Source organism: Bos mutus, chromosome 21 (genome assembly GCF_027580195.1).
Source record: "Bos mutus isolate GX-2022 chromosome 21, NWIPB_WYAK_1.1, whole genome shotgun sequence".
Lineage (NCBI taxonomy): Eukaryota > Metazoa > Chordata > Mammalia > Artiodactyla > Bovidae > Bos > Bos mutus.
The window spans coordinates 44,272,183-44,297,754 of record NC_091637.1 but is presented as its reverse complement, the minus strand read 5'-3'; the positions used below and the strand labels follow the sequence as shown (position 1 = coordinate 44,297,754).

The window sequence follows — 25,572 nt, the reverse complement described above, 5'->3', positions numbered from 1 at the left end:
TTGCTTTATAAACCATTTTCCTTCTCCTTTTCATTTACTGTGTGTTCTATTATATCAGAGTTTCATCTCTCTTTTTTACCAGTAAAAAGATCTTAGATAAATGTATCTACTGTGTTGTCATTAGGTTATCTATTAAATATGCCTATATTTCTTGCTGGGTTTTAGTAGTTCTTGATAAGATGAGGACTACATTTTTGATAAGATTAAGAGAATTTTTGCTAAGTTCTCTTCTTTACCCAGAAAAAAGTGGATTTTTCATATATGAAATTTAAAATGAGTTTGTCTGTGGCACTAAGTTAAAAATTATCTGCTTTTCTGAAATGTTAAGAATTTATGATTGGCTAGTCACTGATACTTATTATAGTAATCTTTATTTGCATTAAAACTTTTTATACCCTCTTTTGAGGCAGTGACTCTTTTGGGATGCCTTTTTTCCCCTTCTTTGTTAACCTGAATGCAAATTTATTTCTTTTTGAATTTTAAACTTCAGCAGCCAAAACTTATTATATATGTTCTTAATTATATGTCAATAATTATGTTCTTTATTATTTTATTTTGAAGAATCATCATGAATTTATGTGTAATTTCAGAATAATGTCTTTAATATAATCCATTTCATTTATTAAATGCTACTCTATGTGAATGTTAAAAAGCCAAAAGATATTTATGTTTGAATTTGATTTTGGTGAATTACTGAACAAGTTCTTTTTTTAACTGTAGAAGTAAAAAATGGTAAAAATTGAAACATTTTTCATTTGTCTCCTGACATTTAGTAAAAGACATATCTTTATTTTCAAGAGGAAAGATTGGTATGTCACCAGTAATCCCACCAAGAACATACCAATCTGTATTACGAAAAGAGCCTATTTGAGGATGAGGGCAATTTTTTTCTCCTTATAGTCATTATTTTATTTGACTTACGCCAATAGTGTTTTTTAACTCACAAATCATTGCGATACATTAACCTTTAACACTAGGTTAAATATGGCTTACATCTAGGAATATAGTTGTTTAGTGTTTTTTGCATAGCTTTTTTAAGTTGTACCAACTGTCTTTGGCTTCAGATAATTATTGCTTTAATCACAGTAGTAAACTAGGATACATTGTAGAAATGGGAAATCTGAGAGTCACAATTTTGTTGATTATTCATTAGAAACACTCTTCTGCCTTATGAAGCTTCTAAATGGTAAAGTATAAGAAATTGATATTTTTCTGAGTAATTTAAGGCTTTATTTTCATAATACATATTGGCTGTTCTTAATCTGGTGTGAAAGGAGAAATCATTGATGACTCAATCTTTATTTTTTGCCTTTAGCAGCTGGGTGGATGATAAGATGCAGAGACCTCAGGAAGTAATAGTGCCAGAGTCTAGCCTTCTGCACTGTCATCTCAGGCCCAGATATTTCTGATTGCTCTGATTTTGTCTTTCATCCACATACTGCTTAAGTGATTCATGAGTGTCACTTAGAGGGTAGACGCTAGTTATTGGGGATGTAAAAAGGATTATTAAGATGTCCTTTAAGAGTTCAGTTAAAGGAGAGACAAACATGCCAACTTGTGGGATATTAAAAAAAAAAATGTGAATGAGGTGATTCAGGAGCAACCAGGTCCAGAGTGACTGTAGAGGCTAGGCCTGGGTTTCTTCACGTTAACATTGATTATTTTGGTCTTTTCTTCTTTGCCAGATTTGATGATATCTCAGTGTTTAATATGCTTTTCAGGTCCTTTGCTCATTTTTCTTTTGGTTTGTCTGTGATTAGTAGATTTGTGAGAGGGCTGTTAAATATGAGGCATATTAAACTCTTTGTCACTTTGTTGCAAATATTTTTGTTTCATTTTTTGCTTTTTTTTAAATGTTCAGTAAATGTAAAGTTAAAAAGACTTAAAAAATATGTAAAAGGAATACTAGTAGAATTAAGGAATAATGAATAAAAATTCAATAAATACACATTCACCACTTGGTTTTAATAAAATATCTTTGTCTTTGATGTTTGTTTATAGTTTGAGAAAAAGTATAAATTTTTAGTTTTATAGGAAGCAGAATTGTGTGATACTGAAGGTTTAGGCTTTGGAGTCAGACTGACCTTGCTGGACAAAATATTTTCAGGTTTTTGTGAGACTAAAATGAGAGCGTGGCTGGAGCGAGGGTGGGGGGTTTGAATTGCTGTATAAATAGAATATAGTGGCATTTTACTGGGGAAATAATGCTGCTTTTGGCCCACAAGTCTTATATGCAAGTTAGTATTTTTCTTCTATTATTGGCTAGTTTTTCTATTACTTTATATTGTAATTAAGCTTCAAGCCTGACTTGGGATTTCTGCAACTTTAGGTACTATTTTCTGCGTACACCCTTATCTTTTCACCTTTTTCACTTAAATTTCAGTTTAAATAACTTTAATATATATTAAACTTGACTAAATTTCCTTTGGTTGGAATTGTACCACCGCCATCTATTTATTATGGGCATGAACTTGGACAAACTCCATGAAATTCAAGGGAGAAGCCTGGTGTGCTGCAGTCCATTGGGTCACAAAGAGTTGGACATGACTTGGTGCCTGAACAACAACAACATGTATTTGTTACTTGCGCCCATGTCTCCTGCATTGGCAGGAGGATTCTTCACCAGTGAGCCATCAAGAAAGCCTTTGAATTCAGTTTTGAGGTGATGATGCTAGTGGTAAGGTTCTGGTGTCCTCTGGGTGGGCTAGGGCAAACCTGGCTTCAGTGATGAGAGAAGCATCACATTGAGTTTCCTCAGTATCTCTGTTGACTTTAACTGCAGGCTCCTGTGACCTTTGTACCTAATTGTGTCTTGAGGCTTATCCTTAGGGGACTTATTTGGAGAATTCAATGGATTTCTTACAGTGCCTGAGAAATAGCAGGCTCTATCTTCATGGGGATCCATAGGATCCACAGTATGAGATATCTGTGTTCCTACTTCCACTTGCCACTCTCTGAAAGTTAAGAGTGTGAAGTTAGGAGAATTTTCTTGCACAGTGCATAAATTTTTATCTACCTTTGCTTTTAAAGTTTATTGAGATATAATATTCACACACTGTAAAATTCGCCCAGTGTACAACCCAGTGGGTTTTAGTTATGTGACTGTTTCCGCTATCTAATTCCAGCATATTTTCATCACCCCAGTAAATCCTGTACCAATGAACAGGCCCTCCCAACTGCATTTTCCCTCAGCCCCTGGCAACCACTAATCTATTTTCCATCCCTATGCATTTGTCTATTCAGGATATTTCATATATATGAAATTATAAAGTATGTACCTTTCTTTTCTGTGTTTGGTTTCTTTCACTTAGTACAATGTTTTTCAGGTTCATCTGAGTTGTAGTATGTATCAGTATTTTATTTCTCTTTATTAATACTGCTGTATGGATTTATCACATTTTGTTTATCCATTCATCAATGGATAGATAAATTTGAGTCATTTCCACTTTTGGACAATTATAAATAATGTTGATATAAGCATTCCTGTACAAGTTTTTGTGTGGACATATGTTTACAGTTTTCTTGGGTATATACATAGAAGTAGAATTGCTCAGTCACATGGTAACTTAGCATTTAAGGCATCTTCCAACTTTTCTAAGCAGCTTCATCATTTTACATTCCTGCTAGCAATGTATGAGAGTTCCAGTTTGTCCATGTCCTCACCAAGCCATACATATTTATTATTGTAAATCTTTTTTTAAAAAATTAGTTTATTTAAATTGGAGGCTAATTACTTTACAATATTGTAGTGGTTTTTGCCATACATGGGCATGAATCAGCCACAGGTACACATGTGTCCTCCGCATCCAGAACACCCCTTCCACTTCCCTCCGCACCCTATCCCTCTGGGTTGTTCTAGAGCCCTGGCTTTGAGTGCCCTGTTTCATGCTTTGAACTTGCACTGGTCATCTGTTTTACTTATGGTAATGTGCATGTTTCAGTTCTGTTCTCTCAAATCATCCCACCCTTACCTTCTCCCACAGAGTCCAAAAGTCTGTGTCTCTTTTGCTGTCTTGCATATAGGGTTGTCGTTATCGTCTCTCCAAATTCCATATATGTGCATTAATATACTGTATTGGTGTTTCTTTTTCTGACTTACTTCATTCTGTGTAATACGCTACAGTTTAATCCACCTCATTAGAACTGACTTAAATGTGTTATTTTTCATAGCTGAGTAATATTCCATTGTGTATATGTAACAACTTCTTTATGCATTTGTTTGCAGATGGACGTTGTCCATCTGTTTTGTTTTACCATCCTAGTGGGTGTGAAGTGGTTTCTCTTTGTAGTTTTGATTTGCATTTCCCTAGTGGCTGATAGGAGAAGGCAATGGCACCCCACTCCAGTACTCTTGCCTGGAAAATCCCATGGACGGAGGATCCTGGTAGGCTGCAGACCATGGGGTCGCAAAGAGTCGGACACGACTGAGCGACTTCACTGTCACTTTTCCCTTTCATGCATTGGAGAAGGAAATGGCAACCCACTCCAGTGTTCTTGCCTGGAGTATCCCAGGGACGGGGGAGCCTGGTAGGCCGCCGTCTACGGGGTCGCACAGAGTCGGACACGACTGAAGTGACTTAGCAGCAGCAGCGGCAGTGGCTGATAATGTTGAGCATCATTTTATGTGCTTATTGATCATTTGTGTATTTTCTTTGGAGAAATGTCTACTCTGGTCCTTTGCCCATTTTAATATTGGGTTATTTATCTTTATTACCGAGTTCCAAGAGATCTTTGTGATTTTGGGTACAAGTCCCTTAGCAGATACGTGATTTGCAAATATTTGCTCCCTTTTTGTGAGTTGTCTTTTCATATTCTCGATGGTACCATTTGCAGCACCATTTCCCTTTGCTTTTAAGCTTTTGTATCAAAAGTATCTACCTTTTGTTTCTATCTCTGTTGGCAGAATTTAGCAGTGGTCCTAAAGACCTCTTCATCCATTAGAATTAGATTTACTGGAAAGAACATGCTACATTACAGAGAAGTGGATGGGCCCCTTCTTAGGCTGAATTATTTCAGTATGGGTACTCTGGATCTCCTCACTTCAGTATTCTTATTGTCTTATTTATCTTTAGATATCCCTCCCTCCTTTCTTTTTTGCATCTTAGAGATTAGGTGCTTCCCTCCTCACCAGAACTTTCTGTTTTGAAATTAGCAAGCAAGCTGACAGATTCTTCTAGAAGATCCTTTGTCATTTCTGTGTTAGATAAAGAGAACAGCAGGCTACCTTACTGAACCACACCAGATTAGTTCTTTATATGCCCATCTGCATTACCACCAGCTTGCCTGCCAGTCATGCTGAAATATGTTTTCTGCTACTTCCTTGGAGCCTATGGGAGAAGTGAAGGGATGAGTGGTCTTGTGAAAAAACCACCAAACAGTCAGGTCTGTGAATTCTTAAATAACTACCAGATGTTTGTATATACATTACATCAGCAGATATGAAGCAGGGACTTATGGTTTCCATTTACAGATGAGGAAACAGATCCAAAGAAGTTGTGATTTTGGGGGGGGTAATTTTTTTTTAACATATATTTACTGATACCTACTGTTTACTTACACTGGTTCCAGACACTGGAGATTAAGCAGTGTACAGAGCGGAGTCATGGACTGTCCATTCCAATCTTACAAGTCATAAATGGTAGGATTTAAATTCAGATAGGCCTGACTTACAAAATTATTTCTTTCTCTGTATCACTGTGTCCTTGGTTTTGGATTCTGCCATTTGTGATTAGCTGTATGGTTCTGTGCAAGTGATTTAAACTCTAAGTTTCGGTCTTTTTTTCATGTGTTAAATGGACCCTTGACTTACAGGGTGGCCTCATGGGATAAAATGGCATAATGAATGTGGACTTTTAAAAGCTATATTAATATAATACTGTCTTTGCTGTAATTGTCTTGTTAGCATTTGAATGTGTTTATCAGTGGCCATGCAGTTGTATTTTTTATTTATTTTTAATTGAAGGATAATTTCTTTACAGTATTGTGTTGGCTTCTGCCATACCTCAACATGAATCAGCCATAAGTATACATATGTCCCCTCCCTCTTGAACCTCCCTCCTACCTCCCACAGCATCCCACCCCTTTAGGTTACAGAGAGCCATGTAGTTTTAGTGTTTTATTTTTGTTTGTTGTCACATGCTAGTAGTGATGTGAGGCTAAACAGTAGGCGCCTGGGACACTGTAACTTGGAATCAAATTTCTGTTACAACTCTGAAAGGAAACCCCACAGTTAAGAATTTCTTAGAAAGACATAGTTGTTTGTTTTTGAAGACAGTCATCCCACATTTTTATGTTATCTTCTAACAATGCTACACAAGCAGATTTACAATGCTATAGAAGCAGATTTCAAGACATCCAAGTTTCAACTAACTTTACCATCTTTTTTTTTAACCACCTTGATAACCATTGTTTAATGAAAGGTTAGGAGGATGATGAGCTAGAGCTCAAATTCTTGCATGATAAACTCATCTTTTGTCCCTAAGCCTAGAACTAGAGAATTAAATTAGGAAAAAGGAGGTAGAAATCACACAACAAATAAACATTTTGGACTGTTGAGTCATTCAGTGTAAAGAAAAAACTATAGAGTTTGAAAGAATTTTAAAAAATGAGTCAGAATTATAATTTTATATTTGGTAATTTTTTTTTTTAGTTAAAATAGGCTTTGGGCAGCTTGTTTTCAGGCATTTTACAAGCACAGTCAAGATGTTCTGGGAGCTGAAAGATTCATAGGAAATGCGAAACAACAGGTGTGAGAAGGTACTTTTAAAAGCAGATATACTGACAGCAGCAAGAAATGGCACCTTAAAGGAGGAGATGGACTAAACATTAACTCCAAAATATACTGGCCTGGCTCAGTGTATATTTTGATAAAGTTTGAAGACATTGCAGAATGGCAGTATGCTGGATGCTTTCATTTTAATTCTCATGATATTGATGGATGACTCAGAACTTCTGAAAGGTTATTTGCATGTTGGTATTTACCTTAAGGAGTTGAAAACTTATGTCTACATAGAACCTGCACATAATTGTTTCTAGCAGCTTTATTAATAATTGCCAAAAGTTGGAAGCACCAAAATATCCTTTAGTCAGTGAATGGGTAAATAAATGGCAGCACATCCAGACAATGGAATATTAATTCAGTGCTAGAAAGAAACGAGCCTTCAAGCATGAAAAGACATGAATGAACCTTAAATGCGTATTACTAAGTGAAGCCATCTGAAAAGGATACATATGGTAGGATTCCAACAATATGACTTTCTAGAAAAGGTAAAATGTGAAAAAGATCAGTGGTTGCCAGGGGTTGAGAACGGTGAAATGGAGATGAATAGGTTGAACTTGGAGGATGTTTGAGGCAGTAAAAATACTCAGTGGTGCTATAATGACATATTTGTCCAAACCCATAGACTGTATACCACCAAGAGTGAAACTTAGTAACTGTGAACTTCAGCTGATAATGATGGTCAGTGTATGTGCATTGATTATAGCAAGTGTTACTTCTCTGGTGTGGGGTGCTGAAAGAGGAGGAGGTTATTCATGTGTTGGGGCAGGGAGTGTATGGAGATTTTTGTGTCTTCCTGTCAGTTTTGCTGTGAATCTAAAACTGCTCTAAAAAAAATGGTCTTTAAATTTTAAAAAGTTATATACTCTGCTTATTAAGACTGAACTTTCTCATTTTTTAAAAATCTGCTTTTTTCCCCTATAAAAACTCACATGTAGCAGAGAAAAGTGAAAGGTGAACGCCTGGAATACATTTCCCAAATGCTCCTCTCAGAGATAACCATGGTCAAAAAAAATAGTGCACAGTTTTTGGGGGGGCGGTTTGTATATAACACTAAATTTTTTTCTTTTAAAGTAACTTTTTCAGTTAGTAATGGTTTGGATAGCTTCTTATATTAGAAAACCATGCACACCGTTTCTAACTGATTTTTGCATAAACTAGCTAAACTGTTTAAAAAGCTTAATTGGAATATTGCTTTTTCTGAGGGTGGAGAAAGTTATTTCGTTTGTTAAACTTTGTGTGAATTTGCTCTTTGAAAACAATGACCTACATTTTCTTTCACATAATCTGTGACTTAATGACAGACCTTTTCTCCAGTGTAGGTTAAATCAGTACAAAAGCAGAATTGGATTTGCACCAAAGAGTTTCCCCTGTAGCTAGATTTTCCAAATACTATCCCCAAACTAGATTTAACATTTCGAAATGTTCTCTAATTAAGCGTAAGAGACTATAGTTCAGTATGGTTTTTAGAACTGCTTTGTAAAATGCAGGTTGTGAAATTCCTTTTAATCTTACAAACTGATATCAATTTTGTCATGAAATAGGGACCGACCACCTAGTTCCTAGAACTCTTATCTATTCAACTATCAAGGCGCATTCCCTGTGGCTTTCTGTGTTTCATTGGTGCGTTGCTCCAAGCACTTTTGTCTAATGAAGTAAGAGAAGATTAGCACATAAACCTAAAATATAGAGAGTAGTACTTGTTATATATTAGAATTGGAAATGAGAAAATGAACTTTTTTTTTTTTTTTTGAGAAAATGAACTTTTTATCTTTGCGCTCTTTTTTGTGCTAACCTAAATGATATTAGTGAATCATAATGCATTAATTAAAATGCGTTAATATTAGGACAAAGGGAAATACTAAATATATTGAGGAGATAAGAGGAACATAAAAGGTGTAAGTAAGGAACAATACAGTTATTTTGATTTAAACAATATGTGCTTGGATATCAGTGACTGGATCCAGATGAGATTAATCCAAGGAGAAGTTTTCGGAAAAGGGTTTTTTGACTAGAAATTTGAAGACAGAGAAAAAATTAGCAGAAAGGATTGAGGGGGGGAAGGCTTATTTAGGTGCTAAGATAGAGTGTATAACTTTTATTGGGCACACCATGCAGCATACGAAACTGCCTTGACCAGGGAGAGAACCCATACCCCCTGCAGTGGAAGTGCAGAGTCTTAGCCACTGGACCACCACGGAAGTCCATAGTATATAAATTTTAACAACATATATTAGTTAAGTTTATTATAGTTCTTTCAGATAAAGGCTTTCTATTGGTCAGCTTACTCTGCTGCCCTTTTAAGGTCAAAGTTCCTGGTTCTTAGGCAAGGAGAATCCTAAGGAACATCCCCAAATTGATGTTTCAGTCTTTAATTGCTGATGACCCTAGTATGTTGATGATATAATTATTAATAGGGGAAAAAAGACTATTTGGGACAGCTGTTATTTCTTTGGAATTCTAAGTTAGAATGGAACCATATTCTTTAGATGTATATTATTGTATATACCAGAGACCCAGACTTACAACCTGACTACCATATTGTTGCAAGCTTAACAGTTAAAATTTAGAATTCTTATTTACTTGTATAATAATGTAAATTGAGAGGCCATCCTGGAAAACACTTTTTATACCCTAAAAATCCCTATTAAGTAGTCACAAAGACAAATGAATTTGTCTTTCTAAACATGTTTAATTCAAATAACATATAAAACTTCTGTTGTAAATTTTCTGTATGGACTCAACTGCCTGATGCTTAACAAAATAGTTCAGTTAAGTTTGGACTGATCATATAAACGTATTCATCTTCTTCAGTGTTCTAAGGACCTTCACATTTGCATTGGCCATTAGGAGCATCTGTCTAATGCCTCTCAAAAGTCTTTGATAAATAGGTGTGTGTGTGCATGCTGAAGTCTCTTCAATTGTGTCCAACTCTTTATGACCCTATGGACTGTAGCCTGCCAGGCTCCTCTGTCCATGGAATTCTCCAAGTAAAAATACTGGAATGGGCTGCCATGCCCTTCTCCAAGGGTGGTTGGTATCTGTGGCAGTTTCTTTATTAATCCCTTGTGCTAACACGAAGTCCAAGAGTCAGCTGAGTCTCTGCCACGACTTATGATCTCTATCAAGGGAGTCTTACTTGTAGTAAGACAAGTGATAAAAATGGGGGACGGCAAGTAAATTGAGGTCACCTCTTTTCTTACATAAAAGGAAATCAGTGTTTACTTCAGTTCATGTCTTGTTTAACTGATTAGCAGCAGGATGTCAGTAGAATGGTAGTAGTCCTAAAGTTCTTAGTTCACTGTGGCCAGAGAATATTAGAGACAAATCTCACAAAAGAGAGGAGACTATAGCTACTTCTGCCCTGAAATCTCTGTTAGGAATAAAAGGGAAGTCCATTTCTATGTGGTTGTTACACAGGCTCAGGTCTGGGAAATTAGAGGCCTTCTGAATAAAATCTCTCTCCTACATCATCTTCTACTTCCTGTCTGGTCTGTTCCATTTGGCCAATATAAGATCACAATGGTTCCAAATAACTGTTTTGAAAATGAAGTTATCTGTCTTTCTTAGACCAATTCAGAGACTATCCAAAAATAAAAGTTAAAGAGAACCTAGAGAAATGACATAAGCTAAAATAATTTCCAGTGAACGGAAAAGGGGTGATAAAAGTACAAAAAAAGTCTACTCATCACTAAAGGCCAGGCAAGGTCCTTTGTTTAACTTAAAAACATATGCCAAGAGAGTAATTCTGAGCAGATATTGGCATACCTTTTTAAAAATAAAGAGCCAGATAGGAAATAGACTTCAATGTCCATATGGTCTCCAGCACAGCCAGCCAACCCTGCTATAATAGTGCAGAAGCAACCATACGTAATAAAAACGTGAGCTTGGCTCTATTCTAGTAATTATTTATGGACACTGAAATTTGAATTTCATATTATTTTCATGTGTCACAAAGTATTCTTATTTTTATTTTAAGCCATTTTAAAATGTAAAAGCCATTCTTGGCTCATAAACCACACAAAACAGTCAGTGAGTTGAATCTGGCCCTTTGACCATAGTGTGCTGATTCCTGGTAGAGAGGAAAGATTACTTACTGCTTTAAAAATGGTTCTAGAAAAAAGTTTCCAGAGATCCCCTTTTAATCTGGAACCTCAGAGTATAGCATAAAGAGGTGGCTTTGTGTGGTGGAAAAAGCTTTGGGAACCAACCTGAGTTAACTAGTGTTGGGAATCTTTGCTCATCTGTAAAACAGTGTCTCCATTCGTATAGAGGTTGTATTTGGTTAGCTTTTGCTGCATAACAAACCATCCCCAAAACTTAGTGGCATAAATCAATAAACATTCTCATGTTTCCTAGTTGACTGGAATGTTCTTATTATCTGGAGCTAGATTGTCTAAATTGCTTACTCTGGCCTTACATGTCTGGGGCCTCAGCCCGGGGTGGGTATTTTCTTGTGGTCTCTTATCAAGAGGCTAATCCAAACTTGTTCCCAGGGTAGGAATAGAGTTCCCAGCAGCAAGAGAAGGCAAAGCCGCAGTGTGCAAGCACATATCAAGCCTCAGCTTGCTCCATGTTTGCTGGTGTCATAGACCACTGCAAGTCACACGAGCAAATCTAGAGTTAACGTGCGAGGGGATCAAGGAGGTGGGGGCCATAACTGCAGTAGTCTGTCACAGAGGTTAATATTTTTTGGCGCCCAGCATAGTGCCTGGCACATAAAGCACTCTGTGGATGCTAGGTCCTTCCTGTACTTGTCAGAGACAAGTACTGCCAGCTGTGATGACTCATCTTTTCTTGTAGCCAGTCACTAATTTTCTTACATCATAGTTACTGTTCTTCCGAGTTCACTATATGACATTTTAGAGAGATGATGGCAATACCACTAAGCTTTTGAGAACTTACTATATGCCAGGCAGTGTTCTAAACTTTTAACTTAGACTATCTTATTTAATTCCCACAGCAGCCACATGTGATAGGTGCCCATTTGCTCATCTTACAGTTGAGGAGTTCATGCACAGAGGTTAACTAACTGAAGCTTGCCTACAGTCACAAGCAATGATGTTATCAAGCCCAGGCAGTTCTCCTCTGTAGGAGGAATGAATGTGAAAAATTACTAAAAGAGAGCCCTGAAGCAGGGTTGAAAGATTATAAATTGAATGTGCTTATTGATTACTGTTTACTTTTCACTTTACTTAAGCATTTTATAATTCTGTCAAAGTGTGAAGCAACATAGGATTGTATATGATGTGGTTAGATTAAGCTTTTGATCATTTACTCTTAAGACTGACCCATATTGTTGAATGTCTGAAAATTAACACTGTCTTATGATTGTTGATTCAAAACGAAAAAAGCTCCTGCATTTAAACAGGTTCTTCTGTTTATATTTTTAACCATTGTACTTATCAAGGTGCCTTAATGATTTTACTTCTGCATTCTGGGCTATATAAGCTTTCTTCTCTTCAAATATTTTGCTTGCAGATGAAAGAATGCTTTTGAGTGGCAACAAAAGATGAAAATGACTGCAAACATGGGGAAAATAGAATTTTAATTTATGTATTGTTTTTCTGTCTTTTGGCACAGTTTCAAGGGATGAAAAATACAACAGTGTATGACTTTTTCTTAGAGGTGGTAGGGAATATTCTGGTTTAGTATTATACAAAGCCAGATTTTTTGTAATTCATTTATTGAACATTGCATGCTCAGTTTTGTTGTAGGTATTGGGAAGAGGGTAGTGAATAAGACAAGGACTAGGGACTTACATTCAAGTGCAAGAGAGAGAAACACAAATCAGGATAATTTCAGATACTGATGAGTGCTGTAAAGAAAGTAAAACTTGATGGAATAATTTTGAGTCATTTTTTGTTTTAGTCACTTAAATTCAATTCTCTGAAAATCACTGTGTTAGATGCAAGTGTTAATCAAGTGTCAGAAAAACATAGTACTTATTGTTCTCTTAGCATTATGTAGCCTGTTGGTAGTAGGAGTAGAATTTTTAGGGCAAAGATAAGCAAAATACTTACCTTAAATACAAAATACTTATCAAAATACAAAGATAAGCAAAATATGTGTGACTAATGAAAGAGTGAATAAGATAAATGCATTACGAGGACATAGAGGGAAGGAGAATGAAGGAAGGGTAGTCAAAAGGTGGGCTTCCCTGGTAGCTCAGTGGTAAAGAATCTGCCTGCCAATGCAGGAGATGCAGGAGACGTGGGCTTGGCCCCTGGCTCAGGAAGATCCCCTGAAGAAGGAACTGGTAACTCTCTCCAGTATTCTTGCCTGGGAAATCCCATGGACAGATGAACCTGGGGGACTACAGTCCATGGCGTCACAAAGAATCAGACAGGACTTAGCAACTAAACAACAACACTCAGAAGGTACACACTTCCAGTTATAAGATAAATAAGTACTAGGAATGTAATGTACAACATGATGACTATAGTTAACACTGCTCTATGATATACAGGAAAGTTGTTAAAAGTAAATCCAAGAATTCTCATCACAAGACGAATATTCTTTTTTTTTTTTAACTTAGGAAATGCTGGGTGTTATATGAGGTGCTGAATGTTAGCTGAACCTATTGTGGTAATGATTTTCACTATATATGTAAATCAATCCAGCATGTTGTATGATTTAAGCTTATATGGTAGTACAGGTCAGTCCAGTTCAGTTCAGTCGCTCAGTTGTGTCCAACTCTTTGTGACCCCATGGATTGCAGCACGCCAGGCCTTCCTGTCCATCGCCAACTCCCGGAGTTCACTCAAACTCATGTCCATTGAGTCAGTGATGCCATCCAACCATCTCATCCTCTGTCGTCCCTTTCTCCTCTTGCCATCAATCTTTCGCAGCATCAGGTCTCTTTCAAATGAGTCAGTTCTTCACATCAGGTGGCCAAAATTTTGGAGTTTCAGCTTCAACATCAGTCCTTCCAATTAATGTTTAGGACTGATTTCCTTTAGAATGGACTGGTTGGATCTCCTTGCAGTCCAAGGGACTCTCAACAGTCTTCTCCAACACCATACATAGTTCAAAAGCATCAATTCTTCGGCACTCAGCTTTCTTTATACTCCAACTCTCACATCCATACAGGACTACTGGAAAAACCATAGCTTTGACTAGACAGAACTTTGTTGACAAAGTCATGTCTCTGCTTTTGAATATGCTATCTAGGTTGGTTACAACTTTTCTTCCAAGGAGCAAATGTCTTTTAGTTTAATGGCTGCAATCACCATCTGCAGTGATTTTGGAGCCCAAGAAAATAAAGACTGTCAGTGTTTCCATTGTTTTCCCATCTATTTGCCATGAAGTGATGGGACCAGATACCATGATCTTAGTTTTGTGAATATTGAGCTTTAAGCCAACTTTTTCACTCTCCACTTTCACTTTCATCAAGAGACTCTTTAGTTCTTCTTCGCTTTCTACTGTAAGGGTGGTGTGATCTGCATATCTGAGGTTATTGATATTTCTCCTGGCAGTCTTGATTCCAGCTTGTGCATCTTAAAGCCCAGCATTTCTCATGATGTACTCTGCGTATAATTTAAATAAGCAGGGTGACAATATATAGCCCTGACGTACTCCTTTTCCTATTTGAAACCAGTCTGTTGTTCCATGTCCAATTCTCACTGTTGCTTCCTAACCTGCATACTGACTGGCATTACGGTACGTTTTATTCATTCTATTTGAATGTTAGTGATATATTCACTAGCCAAATAAGACTTCTTATGCCCCTTTTTTCCAGTTTTATCAATAATTGAACAAAGCTAGTGGAGGTGATGAAATTCCAGTTGAGCTATTTCAAATCCTAAAAGATAATGCTGTGAAAGTGGTGCACTCAATATGCCAGCAAATTTGGAAAACTCAGCAGTGGCCACAGGACTTGAAAAGGTCAGTTTTCATTCCAATCCCAAAGAAAGGCAAAGCCAAAGAATGCTCAAACTACCGCACAATTGCACTCACCCCACACACTAGTAAAGTAATGCTCAAAATTCTCCAAGCCAGGCTTTAACAGTATGTGAACCATGAACTTCCAGATGTTCAAGCTGGATTTAGACAAGCCAGAGGAACCAGAGATCAAATTGCCAACATCCGTTGGATCATTGAAAAAGCAAGAGAGTTCCAGAAAAACATCTACTTCTGCTTTATTGACTATGCCAAAGCCTTTGACCATGTGGACCACAACAAACTGTGGAAAATTCTTAAAGAGATGGGAATACCAGACCACCTGACTTGCCTCTTAAGAAATCTGTATGCAGGTCAGGAAGCAACAGTTAGAACTGGACATGGAACAACAGACTGGTTCCAAATCAGGAAAGGAGTACGTCAAGGCTGCATATTGTCACCCTGCTTATTTAACTTAGATGCAGAGTACATCTGGGCTTTTTGTTTTCATCAAGAGTCTCCTTAGTTCTTCGCTTTCTGCCATAAGGGTGGTGTCATCTGCATATGTGAAGTTATTGATATTTCTCCTGGCAGTCTTGATTCCAGCTTGTCCTTCATCCAGCCCAGCGTTTCTCAGATGTACTCTGCCAAACAAAGCCTTGATGTACTCTGCAAAGCCTTTCTTTGGGATTGGAATGAAAACTGACCTTTTCCAGTCCTATGGCCAATGCTGAGTTTTCCAAATTTTCTGGCATATTGAGTGCACCACTTTCACAGCATCATCTTTTAGGACTTGAAATAGCTCAACTGGAATTCTGTCACGTGCACTAGCTTTGTTGGTAGTGACGCTTCCTTCCTAAGGCCCGCTTGACTTTGCATTCCAAATAAAAGGTACTGTAATGCCAAATTAATGTAGTGCTTCATTAATAATTTCCTGTGATTAACACTAGATGGGCTCATGTTTACCTTTTATCTTTATAAAGATGTGTTTGTATTTTTCTTCTTAGCAAGTGATTCAGCATGTTGATTTCATCCTTATCATATTAAATATGCTTATTGACCATAAGGATAACAAAAAATATTCAGATTATTTTGTTTGAGCTTTTAGCTCAAAGAATCTGAGAATGCAGGGAGTAAAAGTATAATTTTGTCATCTTAATTTGTTATATAAAAATCTCTTTGCAAATTCTTATAGTTTTTTATGCCCTGTATTTTATATGTGTAGAAGTCATCTGATTTTGTTTGATTTGGCTGTCTTGAACTTCTTTCTATGAAAAATAGGGATTTTAAGATGAATTTTTGTGATGTTGAAATGGAAACAAATTCTAGAAAAGGATTTGTTACTCCCTTTTTGCATTACAAAGGACTCTCTGGCTATCTTCTTAGTAGGACCCATCTATATACTTCCGTGAGATCTAACAAATAGACCTACTTCAATTACCCATTTTCATATATATTGTTTTAAGAAAAGCAATAAATATTTTTCTTTTATGTTAAAGAATAAAATGAATAAGTTACATTCAGATAGGGCTTTATCCCAAGTAGTAAACTAATTAATTTTGATTAAGGTACATTGGGCTTCCCTTGTGGCTCAGCTGGTAAAGAATCCACCTGCTGTGCGGGAGACCTGGGTTTGATCCCTGGCTTGGGAAGATCCCTTGGAGAAGGAAAAGGCCACCCCCTCCAGTATTTAGGCCTGGAGAATTCCATGAACTGTATAGTCCATGGGGTCGCAAAGAGTTGGAGAGGTCTGAGAGACTTTCACTTTCAAGGTACATTACTTTCTTCTGATAAAATTTATCCTTTTTAGTGTATGCTGATGCTAAGTCGCTTCAGTCGTGTCCGACTCTGTGCAACCCCATAGACAGCAGCCCATTAGGCTCCTCTGTCCCTGGGATTCTCCAGGCAAGAATACTGGAGTGGGTTGCCATTTCCTTCTCCAATGCATGAAAGTAAAAAGTGAAAGTGAAGTTGCTCAGTCAAGTCCGACTCTTAGCGACCCCATGGACTGCAGCCTACCATGCTCCTCTGTCCATGGATTTTCCAGGCAAGAGTACTGGAGTGGGGTGCCATTGCCTTCTCCGTTTTAGTGTATAGTTCTGACTTTTGATGCATAGTTGTGTATAAAACATTTATAGTATTTCTTTGTGCCTCTTGTTACTGACCGCACGATCTTAGTTCCCCAGGCCATGGATCGAACCCCTGCCCCTGCAGTGGCATTTGTGCCTCTGTGTGGTCACCCTTTACCTCCATCTTCTAGACTCAGGCAGCCAGCAATCTGTTTTCTGTCCTCATAATTTTGCCCCTTCAGAATATGAATGTAAATAGAACTTTGGGTCTATCTCTGAACTCCCTTCTATTGAACTGTATGGCTGTCCTGCCAAAACTACAGGGTCATTCTTTATTGTAGCTTTTCAGTGATACATATATATTACTTCCATCTTTTACTGATTTTTCCCCCATGATGTGAACTGAATGCTTTTAATTGGAGTTAATATTTTCCTAATGTTTATCATTAGCATTTTTAAACTGAACTTTCTATTTTGAGATAACTGTCGAATCACATGATGTTGTAAAATAATACAGAATAATACACAATTTCCCCCACTGGTGCAGTATCACAACCAGGATATTGACATTACTACAGTCACGGTACAGAATATTTCTGTCACTGTAAGGATCCCTCATATTGCTCTTTTATGCCACACCCACAAATCAGAGGTTGTTAAACTTACTTTCCTGTTTCAGACTTTGTTTTCTGAAACAAATCTGACTTGAAAAATCTGTATTGCCCATGACAAGGTAACTTTCAAGTTTGAAAATCTTAACTCAGCTTTTTTGGCTGAATTGAAGAATACAGTACTCTGACTCAAAATAAATTTAACATATGTCAAGTTATAAACTGATTACTGTTTAATAAATAGAATACCTGATGGATTGCTCATATCACTTTTCCTTATCAGCTGGTATTTGACTCATGTGCCTATAATAGGACAAATATTAGTGGCATTAACAAAATAGGAATTTCTGTCTCGCACAGAACCAAGTGCAGAAGTTGTAGTGTAAGGGCAGATCCACAAAGCTGTCAGGAGCCCAGGCTTTTTCCCGTGTTCTACTCTTTCATCCCAGGGTTGTGACATTGTTTTTTTGTTCAGGACGGCAGTAGGACAGAGGAAAGGCAAGAAGGCCTGCTTCTCTTCCTTGCCTAGCCATCCTTCACACTGAGGCCAAGTGAAGTGCTCTAAAGTACTACTAGCATTTTGAAACAGAAGTCACTTGCTGCTGAGTCTGTCATGGCTTTTCATTATGTTTGATGTTTTGTTTTTTCTGATCTGCATATGTTGGTCTTTTTTCCTCACAAGTTATCGTTTCTGTTGGTGTCAACATAAAGCTGAGCCCACAAACACCTTGAATACCTATTAACTTGAATACACTAGTTGGAATTTTGTATAAAGTATTTTGGTGAGACTTTCATTAATTTAATTGAAATTAACCAAACTTAATCATGTGGCTTTAACATGGTAATTTTGAATACTAAAGAGTTTAAACAGTATATTGATACTATCCAAGTGTTTGAAACTTTGGAGATACATAGGATATAGCCCATATCTTAAATCTAGAATTCTTCTTTCTAGAGATTTTTATTCACTATATGTATCTTTTAATAAAAGATTTAGTCTTTAGTAAGAATCTAATGATTCTAGTTGTCTTAGGATATTTAGGCTTATAATAAGTCAAATGCCAATTGGAGAAGTAAGAAGATGTGGTTCTCAGATCCACAAAGAGCCTCAGAGCAGTTCAGGATGAAACATTCTTTGAGCTACTCTGATCAATTTGTCTAAAAAGAGAAATTACAAAGCAACCTTTCCTGACCTCTTCTTCCCCACTGACAAGTAATCAACATAATTCACAGTCTTTTTGTTTGAAGTAGCAAACTTGTTGAGTAGTCTAGTTTCCTCCACTTAAAATGAGGTATCACTTAACCTTTAGTTTTTTTAAACTCTAAACTTCAAATTAAGCAGGTTTTACTCTGTTTCTACCTATAAACTTGAAGTAATTATTCAAGCATAACATTTTTAAAATAAATGTTCTTGGCATCTGGATTTCGAGGAAATAAAAGGTAGCACAGGTAAGCAGGTGTGAAACACGCCATCAGTTCAGCATTTTCCGTTTTTAGAGACCCAAACAGAGAAGGACAATCTTCTATGTCAAGCAGGTCTCCCCAGGTTTCTAGTCTTCTTATCTTTTGCTGTTAATTATTTATCTTCTACCCAAATGCCTTGTAAATGCATGTTTCTTCTAGAATTTACTTTTATATTAATTAATTTGTATTTTGGGATATAAATTGAACTATGTGCATGCATGTGTGCAGAGTTGCTTCCGTCATGTCTGATTCTGTGGCCCACCAGGTTCCTCTGTCCTTGGGATTTTCCAGGCAACAATATTGGAGTGGGTTGCCATGCCCTCCTTCAGGGGATCTTCCCAATCCAGGGTTCAAATCCACATTTCTTAGGTCTCCTGCATTGGCAGACATGTTCTTTACCACTAGTACCACATAGGAAGCCCCAAATTGAACTATAACTATTATTAAATGACTATTAAAACAAAAATAACTTTTTTGGGGAAAGACATATACCATTCCAGAATATTCTCATAAAAGACTGTTTGCATTTTAGGTGGTCACTATTAGAAATTTATGACTAACTTCGGCTATATCCTCATCCTGTGCTTGCTGCTGTTCCACAGACTTGCTTTCATTCTGAACCGTGTTTTAAGTTTGAAATGTGTTTTGGAGAGGCTCCAAAAGTGCCTCTTGACTACCTGGGCTTAAAGCTCTGAACTACTCTTGTGTCAGTGTAGTGTTGTGTTCCCCTTACCTCCAGTAATAGAGTGGAAGATTAGAAAATATATGGGCTTCACATATATACCATTAGTGGTTGTGTGACTATAAGCAAATGATTTAACTTCTCTGACTCTGAATTTCATCTTCTGAAAAATGTGTCCCTTGAGGAGCTGATACAAGGAGAGCACTTTGTGTCAGTTAGGTACTTATCTGGCACACAGGAGCTCTAGTCATAATGAGGACCATCTCTTGATTGTCATTCTCTACTCTGTCCTCAAATAATGGAGCATCATTTTAGAGTTGCCATACTCTCCAAGACCCACTAGCTTGGTCTTAATTCATGATCCTTTAACCTTTTCTTAAACCCCAATCTTTTTTGAACTCCCTAGAACTAAGAAATTACAGCAAGTGGATTTGAAAGAGAGTCTCTTTGGAAATCTATTAGAACATGTTGACTTGACATTTTGCAGTTAACTGAAGTTTAGACAGGCACCAGTGAGAGGCCCAGCCTTGATTAGATTAGCAAAACTTGACCTATGGTTTGGGTGTGGTGCGAAGTTATAGTAGCACTGATAGTAACTAGTATAATTTATATATAAAATGTTTACTACATTATAAGCAATGTCTGTTGGAAAACTCAGCAGTGGTCACAGGACTGGAAAAGGTTAGTTTTCATCCCATTCCGAAAGAAGGGCAATGCCAAAGAATGCTCAAACTACCACACAATTGCACTCATCTCACACACTAGTAAAGTAATGCTCAAAGTTCTCCAAGCCAGGCTTCAGCTATACGTGACCTGTGAACTTCCAGATGTTCAAGCTGGTTTTAGAAAAGGCAAAGGAACCAGAGATCAAATTGCCAACATCTGCTGGATCATCAAAAAGCAAGAGAGTTCCAGAAAAACATCTATTTCTGCTTTATTGACTTTGCCAAAGCCTTCAACTTGTGTGGATCACAGTAAACTGGAAAATTCTGAAAGAGATGGGAATACAGACCACCTGACCTGCCTCTTGAGAAACCTGTATGCAGGTTAGGAAGCAAAAGTGAGAACTAGACATGGAACAACAGACTGGTTCCAAATAGGAAAAGGAGTACGTCAAGGCTATATATTGTCACCCTGCTTATTTAACTTGTATGCAGAGTACATCATGAAAAACGCTGGACTGGAAGAAGCACAAGCTGGAATCAAGGTTGCCAGGAGAAATATCAATAAGCTCAGATATGCAGATGACACCACCCTTATGGCAGAAAGCGAAGAAGAACTAAAGAGCCTCTTGATGAAAGTGAAAGAGGAGAGTGAAAAAGTTGGCTTAAAGCTCAACATTCAGAAAACTAAGATCATGGCATCCAGTCGCATCACTTCTTGGCAAATAGATGGGGAAATGGTGGAAACAGTGTCAGACTTTATTTTTGGGGGCTCCAAAATCACTGCAGATGGTGACTGCAGCCATGAAATTAAAAGACGCTTATTCCTTGGAAGGAAAGTTACGACCAACCTAGATAGCATATTCAAAAGCAGAGACATTACTTTGTCAACAAAGATCCGTCTAGTCAAGGCTATGGTTTCTCCAGGAGTCATTGGAGAAGACTCTTGAGAGTCCCTTGGACTGCAAGGAGATCCAACCAGTCCATCCTAAAGGAGATCAGTCCTGGGTGTTCATGGGAAGGACTGATGTTGAAGCTGAAACTCCAGTACTTTGGCCACCTCATGCAAAGAGCTGACTCATTTGAAAAGACCCTGATGCTGGGAGGGATTGGGGGCAGGAGGAGAAGGGGATGACAGAGGATGAGATGGTTGGATGGCATCACCAACTCAATGGACATGAGTTTGGGTAAACTCCAGGAGTTGATGATGGACAGGGAGGCCTGGCCTGCTGCAGTTCATGGGGTCGCAAAGAGTCAGACACAACTGAGCGACAGAACTGAACTGAACTGAAGCAATGTCTCTATAAAGCTGTGCTGATTTGCTTCTCCCTTATTTCTCTGCCAGGGAATTGTATTTCTGTCTGTTAATTTTCTATTAGTTTTAAATTAATTAGTTCTTAAATTATTTTAGCTCTGTGGGCCCTACAGGACTGTTCCCTTCAGTGGGCTGTCAGACCATTTAGGCACCACACCAATGTCCCTGTGCCCAGCATAGATGCATTTATTTTTTCTCTGATGGCCACCACTCCGGCCACTTAGGGGCACGCACCTGGACTCTGCCAAATGAAAACCACCCCTTTTTCTAATCTGAAGAAGCTTGCTGCAGGTTCATGAAAAGCCTCCTTTATCACCTCCTGTAACTCTGAGCCATATAATCCCTGAATGTCATACCTAGGCCCTTCAGAGTTGGTTCCATTTGATTATTGCTTATTTTTGTGCAGTTCATGTCACTAAATTACAGAACCTTTTAACCATCAGACTACATAATTTCCTGTAGATGTTCCTCTTTAGAAACACTGTTTTGTTTCTATCAACCAGTGGTGAAAGTTGACCTGCAGTTCTTTTGACACCATTTCCATTTGCTTGGTAGGCTTGGTAATTGGGCCTTCTTCAGCTTTACTGTTGGGACAAAAAAATAGTTTTTTTTCTCAGTTGTGGTAAATAAACATAAACTTTACCATTGTAATCATTTCTAAGTGTATAGCTAAGTGGCATTAAGTACATTCACAGTGTTGTGTAACCATCACTACTATTTCAAGAACTTTTTCATCATCCCAAACAGAAACTCTGTACCCATTAAGCAATAACTCCCCATTTCTCCCTCCTTTCTGCCCCTGGTAACCTTTATTCTACTTTAAGTCTCTGCGAATTTGCCTAGATACTTAAATAAGTGAAGTCAGACAATATTTGTTTTTTTGTGTTTGGCTTATTTCACTGAGCATAATGTTTTCAAGGTTCATCTGTGTTATAATATGTATCAGAATTTTTTCCCTTTTTATGGCTGAATACTATTCCATTATATGTGTATATACTACGTTTTTTTAATCTATTCATTTGTTGATAGATACTCGAGTTGTTTCTACCTTTTGACTATTGTGAATAATGTCATTATGAACATTGGTGTATAAGTATCTGTTGAGTTCCTATTTTCAGTTCTTTGGGGTGTGTGTATGTGTGTGTATATATATATATATGTATATATATACACATATATGTATACATATATATACACATAGATGTGTATATCTGTATATATATACATGCACATAGAAGGGGAATTTCTGGGTCATAGGATAATTCACTCATTTTTTTAGGAACTTTCATATTGTTTTCCATAGCAGCTGCATCAGTTTACATTCCTACCAGTAGTGTACAAGAGTTCCAGTTTCTCTATCCTTCTCAATACTTTCTTTTTTTAATAATAGACATATTAACGGGTATGAAATGGTATCTCATTGCAGTTTTGATTTTTCATTTCCTTTATGACTAATGATTCTGAGCATTTTTTCATGTGCTTATTGACTGTTTGTATCCTTTTTGGAGAAATGTCTGTTTAGATCCTTGGCCCATTTTTGAATTAGTTTGGTTTTCGTTTGGTTTTTAGTTTTAAGGTTTCTTTTGTTCTTTTGTCTGGTTTGTGCATGAGGGTAATGCTGGCCTTAGGAAATGAATTAAGAACTGTTCTCTCCTTTTCAGTCTTTTGGAAGATTTTAAGAATTGGTATTAATTCTTTAAAAGTTTGGTAGAACCTACCAGTGAAACCATCTGGTCCTGTACATTTCTTTGTTGGGATGCTTTTGATTACTGATTCAGCCCTCGTATTAGTTATAGATCCATTTAGATTTTCTGTTTCTTCTTAAGTCAATTTATGTGTTTCTAAGAACTTATCCATTTCATCTAGGTTATCCAGTTTGTTAGCATATAGTTAGTGCATGGTATTCTCTTATAATCTCTTCCAACTTTTACTTCTGGTTTTAATAAATTGAGTCTTTCCTCAATTCTTTTTTAGAAGTAGATTAGTAAGGAGTCATATATGATGCTTGAAATGAATTGAGGGAGGAAGATGAAATGCTTGAGGGTTTTGTATTCACCCACATAGTCTTTATTTTATTGATTCTTAAACCTCAGGGTTCTGTGAAACCAGTTGTTTTCCTCTATTTGTGTACAGTGCAAAATTCCTAGCAGAGAATCCATGGTCTTGATTTCCTTTGCCAACCCACTCCAGTATCCTTCCCTAGGAAATCTCATGGACAGAAGAGCCTGGTAGGGTATAATCTATGGGGTTACAAAAGAGTTGGACATGATTTAGTGATGAAACAACAACAAATAGCAATATTAGATTTTGTTGGGATACTTAATGTTCTCCTAAAGGAGAATATAAGCAAGCATATGCTAAAATGTACACTAATGAAAATAAGTTCAGTTATCTTGGAAAAATCAATCAGCTTCCCAAAATGAATCAGCTCTAAATATACTATTTGTCTTTCTGGAATTGTATGCTTCTGTTTTGACTATAAATACAACATTTTATTTTGAAAATGTAGGCAAAATGCCAAATTATCAGTTTATAGGATAAAAGGAAAGATTATAAACAAGTAAACTTGAGATTGGGCTAGGTGCAGCAGGAATAAGAGAACGAATTGCCTCTAGAACCCTTGCTGTCTCTCCTGTCTTCTCTCACTGCACAATGACCTGTTGCACATGGCAGAAAACATGGCTGCTGGCAGCCCTGGAATTTTACGTCGTACAGATTCCATGATGGGAGAGGAGCTGATTTTTACTTTCTTGATTGCAAATGTTTAAATCTTGGAAAAGATATATTGACTCAGCAAAAAGGTACCCACTGGGTAGCAACTGACTCTGGCCAGGGTCTTGTGGAAGCATGTCAGCTCTACTATTAATAGACGTCCAGTACTCTTGCCTGGAAAATCCCATGGATGGAGGAGCCTGCTGGGCTGCAGTCCATGGGGTCGTGAAGAATTGGACATGACTGAGTGACTTCACTTTCACTTTTCACTCTCATGCATTGGAGAAGCCGATTACGCTCCTCTTTCACCTTCTCCCTTATTCCCCTTTACCTTCAGGTTCCTTGCAACCACTCATCTACTTTCCCTGTTCTGAATGTTTCATATAAATGGGATCATATATTATATGACCTTTTCAGTCTTTTTTCCTTAATTTACCATAATGTTTTAAAGGTTCATCCATACTATAGCATGCATCAGTATTTCATTCCTATTTTTTGCTGAATAATGTTCAGTTGTAGGGCTTACCAAGTTTAAATTACTTATCAATTGAAAATTGGCACAGTAAAAATGAGATTGAGGAATATTTCAGTTGTGGTGAGTGAGTCTGAAATTGCAGCCCATAAAATCCATATTCCGCAGGCAGAGGTAAGGCAAGCCAAAATGTTACTATGATAAAGGTTATGATCAGGAGAATTTCAGAATTTAAAATATTGAATGCTTAAAAAAAAACTCTCATAATACCAATCTGTATAATGAGATATTATGCAATAATTGATTTTCTAAACTTTAGTGATAAATTGCTAGGAATCTTGATAAACTGACTTTTAAAATAAGTTTGTATTGTTTTAAATTGTAGCTAACCTTTACTTAAGTTGGCTGTTTCTTAAATTGACGGTTTTCTTTTGTACTAAATCGGTTATATTAATCAGCCATAGTTTCTGCAAAATTGCTTTTTACTTGTTCAAAATAGATTGCTCTGAAATGTTTGATTATAAAATATCAAAAGACTTATATTTTTAAATGTCCCGTTTTCTTTCAGATTACAGTGTAGGATTTTGGAAGTCCTTCCTCCGTCACACCAGAATGGTTTTGCTAATGGGCATGTCAGCAGTGTAGATGGAGAAACTATTGTCATCAGTGATAGTGATGATTCAGAAACACAAAACAGTTCTTTTCAAAATGGGTAAGCGATTTTTATCAACTTTTAAAATGTACGAATTCTTTGGCTGTCCACACACTGCCAGGGGCCCAGGTTCAATCCCTGGTTGGGGAACTAAGTTCCTACAAGCCACACACAGCTTAAATAAATAAACAAATGTATATGTTATGTATGTATGTATGTCAGATTGGGTACTGATAACCCACTGAAGTAACTTTTTCTTCTTTCTAGCCATACA

The 25,572-nt window shown here is 37.1% G+C and overlaps 1 protein-coding gene across 6 annotated transcripts in view; it reads left to right on the top strand.

Annotated features, from left to right (window-relative positions):
- BAZ1A (bromodomain adjacent to zinc finger domain 1A) overlaps nt 1–25,572 on the top strand; it is an 86,126-nt gene that overhangs the window by 11,572 nt on the left and 48,982 nt on the right. For all 6 annotated transcript variants that reach the window (XM_070358717.1, XM_070358716.1, XM_070358715.1 and 3 more), the window contains exon 3: nt 25,215–25,358. In XM_070358717.1, coding sequence (XP_070214818.1) covers nt 25,215–25,358 — 144 coding nt within the window. The remainder of the gene's footprint in view (nt 1–25,214; nt 25,359–25,572) is intronic.